General features: G+C 47.7%; 1 protein-coding gene across 1 annotated transcript in view; it reads left to right on the top strand.

The window, feature by feature from the left end:
• The window catches only part of bbs9 (Bardet-Biedl syndrome 9), a 134,536-nt gene that overhangs the window by 68,146 nt on the left and 58,890 nt on the right, over nt 1-7,500 (top strand). The window contains exon 19 of the mRNA XM_034554277.1: nt 3,620-3,802. Coding sequence (XP_034410168.1) covers nt 3,620-3,802 — 183 coding nt within the window. The remainder of the gene's footprint in view (nt 1-3,619; nt 3,803-7,500) is intronic.

The raw sequence follows: 7,500 nt of genomic DNA, 5'->3' as shown, positions 1-7,500 counted from the left end.
TCAATGTTCACGGGGTAACGATGTTTACGGTATAACGATGTTTACGGGGTAACGATGTTTACGAGGTAACGATGTTTACGGGATATCGATGTTTACGAGGTAACAATGTTTACGAGGTAACGATGTTTACGGGGTAATGATGTTTACGAGGTAACGATGTTTACGGGATATCAATGTTTACGGGATATCGATGTTCACGGTGTAACGATGTTTACGGGGTAACAATCTTTACAGGATATCAATGTTTACGGGATATCAATGTTCACGGCGTAACGATGTTTACGGTATAACGATGTTTACGGGGTAACGATGTTTACGGGATATCGATGTTTACGAGGTAACGATGTTTACGAGGTAACGATGTCTACGGGGTAACGATGTTTACGGGATATCGATGTTTACGAGGTAACGATGTTTACGAGGTAACGATGTCTACGGGGTAACGATGTTTACGGGGTAACGATGTTTACGGGATATCGATGTTTACGGGGTAACGATGTTTACGGGATATCAATGTTCACGGTGTAACGATGTTTACGGGATATCAATGTTCACGGGGTAACGATGTTTACGAGGTAACGATGTTTACGGGGTATCGATGTTTACGGGGTAACGATGTTTACGGGGTATCGATGTTTACGGGGTAACGATGTTTACGGGGTATCGATGTTTACGGGGTAACGATGTTTACGAGGTAACGATGTTTACGGGGTATCGATGTTTACGGGGTAACGATGTTTACGGGGTAACGATGTTTACGGGATAACGATGTTTACGGGATATTAATGTTTACGGGGTAACGATGTTTACGGGATATCAATGTTCACGGGGTAACGATGTTTACGGGGTAACAATGTTCACGGTGTAACGATGTTTACGGGATATCAATGTTCACGGGGTAACGATGTTTACGGGGTAACGATGTTTACGAGGTAACGATGTTTACGGGGTATCGATGTTTACGAGGTAACGATGTTTACGGGGTAACGATGTTTACGGGGTAATGATGTTTACGAGGTAACGATGTTTACGGGATATCAATGTTTACGGGATATCGATGTTCACGGTGTAACGATGTTTACGGGGTAACAATCTTTACAGGATATCAATGTTTACGGGATATCAATGTTCACGGCGTAACGATGTTTACGGTATAACGATGTTTACGGGGTAACGATGTTTACGGGATATCGATGTTTACGAGGTAACGATGTTTACGAGGTAACAATGTTTACGGGGTAACGATGTTTACGGGATATCGATGTTTACGGGGTAACGATGTTTACGGGATATCAATGTTCACGGTGTAACGATGTTTACGGGATATCAATGTTCACGGGGTAACGATGTTTACGGTATAACGATGTTTACGGGGTAACGATGTTTACGGGGTAACGATGTTTACGGGATATCGATGTTTACGGGATAACGATGTTTACGGGGTAACGATGTTTACGGGATATTGATGTTTACGGGGTAACGATGTTTACGGGATATCGATGTTTACGGGGTAACGATGTTTATGACTTTTTAAAACTCTCAAAGCAAGCGAGAAGCAGCTTCTCAGGTGAGGCCGGTCGGTGCAGCCAGGTGTGAGTGATGGCTCGTTAGCTTTTTATTATTTATTCTTTCGAGTCGCCACGGAAACGAGGGGAAGTGGGTCTCTCTCTGTTTACGTTTTTGCGTGCCGGTCTGAGAGGTTCTCATGCACCTCTGTGTTTGGAGTTTAGTGTTACGCAAATCAAAACGGCTTACTTTGGCAATTGCTGCTTAACCCCTGAAACACACACACACACACACACACACACACACACACACACACACACACACACACACACACACTCAGGAGTCTTCCGTCTCTATTTTCGCAGTATCGGATGGCGAGCGCTGGATCCATTTGTCAAACAAACTGCTGGCGCGCGTTGGCGCTCCGGCCCGCGGATCACTCATTATGCTGAACACACACTCGTCCATTAGGCCCGGATCTGCTTTCACCTCCTTTTTTTTTTTTTTTGTTCTTACCTTCCGTACGTTCGTCTCTCCTCTTTAATCTCCCGTTTCCCTCCTCCTACTCCTCCTCCTCTCCCCCTCCTCTCCTCCTCCTCCTCCTCTTCCTCCTCCTCCTCCTCCTCCTCTCCCCTTCCTCTCCTCCTCCTACTCCTCCTCCTCCTCCTCTCCCCCTCCTCTCCTCCTCCTCCTACTCCTTCTCCTTTTCCTCTTCCTCCTCCCCTCCTCCTCTTACTCCTCCTCCTCCTCCTCCTCTTCCTCTTCCTCCTCCCCTCCTCCTCCTCTTCGTCCAGCCTGTCCCCTCTTGTTGTCCTCGTCACCGTCCATCATCGCTCGTTCTTGTTGTTTTGTAATGATGGGAGGGATTGACCCTGGGGGTCAGAGGTCAGCTGGTCCCGCCACACCTCACCTCTGTGTACTTTAGTGAAACCCAGAACTTGAGCTCCACTTGTGCTGCTTTTCATCTCGGAGCCTCGTCAGGTTTCTAAAAGTTTCTTTCTTAGAGGTCAAAGGGCAGCGGGGCCGGGTCATCTCAGCTGAACTTGCCTGTCATTGGTCGGTCTGAGCTGCATGCCGATATGTATCCAGGTGAGACCAGAGTGGTAATGCTGTGTGAATAAGACATGTGCTAAATGGAGTTAGCCGTAAACATTAAATATTAATAACACGCGTACTTGTTGTTTCTGGCAACGCGCCAAAGATCCTCTAAGCCCCAAAGAAACCACTCTGCGTTGTGAGGTCTTAATGGAACCGCGAGGCGGAAGTCTGGTTCTCCTGAAGTCTGGTTCTCCTGTTGTCTGGTGGTTCTCCTGTTGTCTGGTTCTCCTTTTGTCTGGTTCTCATGTTGTCTGGTTCTTCTGTTGTCTGGTTCTCCTGAAGTCTGGTTCTCCTGTTGTCTGGTTCTCCTGAAGTCTGGTGGTTCTCCTGTTGTCTGGTTCTCCTGAAGTCTGGTGGTTCTCCTGAAGTCTGGTTCTCCTGAAGTCTGGTGGTTCTCCTGAAGTCTGGTTCTCCTTTTGTCTGGTTCTCATGTTGTCTGGTTCTCCTGTTGTCTGGTGGTTCTCCTTTTGTCTGGTTCTCCTTTTCTCTGGTTCTCATGTTGTCTGGTTCTCCTGTTGTCTGGTTCTCCTGAAGTCTGGTTCTCCTGTTGTCTGGTTCTCCTGAAGTCTGGTTCTCCTGAAGTCTGGTGGTTCTCCTGTTGTCTGGTTCTCCTGAAGTCTGGTTCTCCTGTTGTCTGGTTCTCCTGAAGTCTGGTTCTTCTGTTGTCTGGTTCTCCTGTTGTCTGGTTCTCCTGAAGTCTGGTTCTCCTGTTGTCTGGTTCTCCTGAAGTCTGGTTCTCCTGAAGTCTGGTGGTTCTCCTGTTGTCTGGTTCTCCTGAAGTCTGGTTCTCCTGTTGTCTGGTTCTCCTGAAGTCTGGTTCTTCTGTTGTCTGGTTCTCCTGTTGTCTGGTTCTCCTGAAGTCTGGTTCTCCTGAAGTCTGGTTCCTTGGACGTGATCAGTGCTCTCCACCGGTGTTGTTCCATGAAGCAGAAACAATCTGATTTAAAATAAACATTTAAATGTAGCCGTTTCATTTGTCATTCCTCGCCGTGCACTGACTCCTCCCCCTTTCCAGGTGATGGCGCTGGCGGAGGCCGCGGAGCAGAACCGGGCGCTGCTGCAGGAGGCGTTCGTCCGCCTGCGCGGCGCCACACACCTGCTGGTGCTGCTGCTGACGCTGTGGCAGGGCCTGAGCCCCGACCAGACCGCCATCCTGGAGGCCACGCTGCTGCCACTGCTGCAGGACACGCCACAGCTGGTACACGCAAACACATACACACACACACACACACACACACACACATACGCACACACACACACACATACGCACACACACACACACACACACACACACACACATACGCACACACACACACACACACACATACGCACACACACACACACACACACACACACATACGCACACACACACGCACACACACACGCACACACATACGCACGCACACACACGCACACACATACGCACACACACGCACACACATACACACACACACACACACACACATACGCACACACACACACACACACACACACACATACGCACACACACACGCACACACACACGCACACACATACGCACGCACGCACACACACGCACACACATACGCACACACACGCACACACATACACACACACACACACACACACATACGCACACACACACACACACACACATACGCACACACACACGCACACACACACGCACACACATACGCACGCACGCACACACACGCACACACATACGCACACACACGCACACACATACACACACACACACACGCACACACATACGCACACACGCACACACACGCACACACATACGCACACACACGCACACACATACACACACACATACGCACACACACGCACACACATACGCACACACACACATACACACGCACACACATGCACACACATACGCACACACACGCACACACATACGCACACACATACGCACACACACGCACACACATACACACACACGCACACACATACACACACACACACATACGCACACACGCACCCACACACATACGCACACACGCACACACACGCACACACACGCACACACACACACACACACGCACACACACACACATACGCACACACGCACACACACACACACACATACGCACCCACACACATACGCACACACGCACCCACACACACGCATGCACGGCTTTAATGCTTGAATCATAAACCGGTACCAGCGCAGAGCTGACAGGTGAATATTGAGTGGCAGAGTGTGTGTGTGTGTGTGTGTGTGTGTTCGAACTGACAATGCACACACAAATACACAAACACAAGAGGTCAAGGTCGCAACAGGTCTCAGTGTGAATGGGTGACACATTGCTCTTTAATCGGCCTCTGAGTCATTCTGTGAGCGTCTGTGTGTGAGCGTCTGTGAGTGTGTGTGTGTGTGTGTGTGTGTGTGTGCTGTAGGGGACTCGGCAGCGTATAAACAGCCGTGTTGACAGAGCTCCTCCGTTTGCTGCTGTCAAACCACAAAAGATGTGTCACCCCATAGAGACTCTGAGTGTGTGTGCGTGTGTGTATTAGTTTTTCCATAGCCCTGATCAATCCCCTCAACCTCTCATTACCACTAAGTCTATTTCCAGACACACACACACACATAAACACATCTGTGCCTTCATAAACAACCGTACATAGAATACATTTTACAGTGTATACACACACACACACACAGATTGCAGACAGGAATAGGTTCAGAGGGTCAGTTGATGAGACTCGAGGGACTGTGTACGTAAGTGTGTGTGTGTGTGTGTGTGTTATTTTAAATGGGATTAATGGCATTAAGTGAATTTGCAGTAATCGGGGTCACGTCCACAACATTAAAACAGGTGCACTGATGAGCTATTTGCAGAAAACACCACACACTCTCCAACACAGTGCCATGACGACGTACTGAGGGACGGGCCCGCAGGGTTCTGGTTCATCATGACGTCCTAAACACCAACACAGAACCTAAAGGTAATGAAGGTCAAGTTCTATTCTTGCTATCGAAACAAAGGAAGTTAAAGGAACTTTAGCTTAGTGTTGGTTCTGGTGCCCCCTGTGGACTAAAGTGGTAGTGTTGGTTCTGGTGCCCCCTGTAGACTAAAGTGGTAGTGTTGGTTCTGATGCCCCCTGTGGACTAAAGTGGTAGTGTTGGTTCTGGCGCCCCCTGTGGACTAAAGTGGTAGTGTTGGTTCTGGTGCCCCCTGTGGACTAAAGTGGTAGTGTTGGTTCTGGTGCCCCCTGTGGACTAAAGTGGTAGTGTTGGTTCTGGTGCCCCCTGTGGACTAAAGTGGTACTGTTGGTTCTGGTGCCCCCTGTGGACTAAAGTGGTAGTGTTGGTTCTGGTGCCCCCTGTGGACTAAAGTGGTACTGTTGGTTCTGGTGCCCCCTGTGGACTAAAGTGGTAGTGTTGGTTCTGACGCCCCCTGTGGACTAAAGTGGTAGTGTTGGTTCTGGTGCCCCCTGTGGACTAAAGTGGTAGTGTTGGTTCTGACGCCCCCTGTGGACTAAAGTGGTAGTGTTGGTTCTGGTGCCCCCTGTGGACTAAAGTGGTAGTGTTGGTTCTGACGCCCCCTGTGGACTAAAGTGGTATTATTGTGGAACCTCCCCAGTTATTGTGGAACCTCCTCAGTTATTGTGCAACCTCCTCAGTTATTGTGCAACCTCCTCAGTTATTGTGCAACCTCCTGAGTTTTTGTGGAACCTCGATATGGATAATGTGGCAATACACCACCTATTCATAATGTAATTAGATCATTTTACATTCCCGTGTCAGCCGTTTCTGAGCATGAGATCTGGGCATCGGGTAAACCCGGAGATGGAGCCCCTTCGGCCCCTGAGACGTATCCATCGATAGCCAACGGGTCCGGTCAAACTATATCTCCTCAATGTTAGTAATATAGAATGAGGAGGTTATTACATTTAGATTTAAACCCACCCGGCTGCTCTTAAAACCGGTCGAATCCTGCTTTCTTTTCACCATATCAGGGCTTGTGCGTTTACAGTAATTGGAGGTATTTAAAGTTGATTACACCCAGAAGTCAGGCAGGGAAAGTAAGTGCAACTGTTGCATGCTGAACGGTGCCAAATCCAGCTTTTCGGATATTTTCTTTCTTTTCTTTTTAAACCCACTGATTTTCGACTTTAAGGGAAGTGATTACGCAGATTTATTTTTATTTATTTTTCCTCCCTGGAGACCGACTGTGCAACATTGTTCTCACAGAACCATAAGTCCGACTTCTCAAATGACTTTCCCAGTCACGATGAGGCTGTCGGTGACTGAGGGATCGCTGTCTGGACCTCTACCCGTCTCTTTGGGAGTACCCCAGGGTCGTGTGTTGGGCCCGGGAACATTCTGCTATGATGCAATCACCTGGGATTCCCCCCCAATTACAACCTAATATTCCTGATGCAGTTTGTACATGGTTTTAAGGACAAATGACTCATAATACAAGAAAGAAAAAATATATATATACAATATATATACAATATATATATATATATATTTTAACCAAAGTGACAACCGTGAAACACTAATAACCAGTAACTGAGGGTTTGATCCAGAAAAACATCTGTAAAAGTAACCAGAACAGAAGAACACAGATAAATTAATTTAATTTAATTGCAAATAAGATGATTAAATCCAACAGTTTCAGTTAAATAAAGAACAACATATACGTGTTCTTTAGGAAGAGATGTAGCAGATGATACTTCCTGTGTCGGGCGTCTAAAACAGGAAGCGAGTGCCGTTTACCAAAGCGTGTTTTTGTCATTTTTAGTCGATATTCATGAAACAAAAATTCTTTCAACGGTTGTAAAACTTTAAAAACATGTTCAACCGTTCCAGCCATCACCGAAGAACACAACCCCCTTCTTGTTTCGACAGGAAACCCCCAAAAAACCTTTCGGCATTAGTGG

This window comes from Cyclopterus lumpus, chromosome 16 (genome assembly GCF_009769545.1).
Source record: "Cyclopterus lumpus isolate fCycLum1 chromosome 16, fCycLum1.pri, whole genome shotgun sequence".
Lineage (NCBI taxonomy): Eukaryota > Metazoa > Chordata > Actinopteri > Perciformes > Cyclopteridae > Cyclopterus > Cyclopterus lumpus.
The sequence above is the reverse complement of the archived record's forward strand: the minus strand, read 5'-3'. Positions and strand labels throughout refer to the sequence as shown.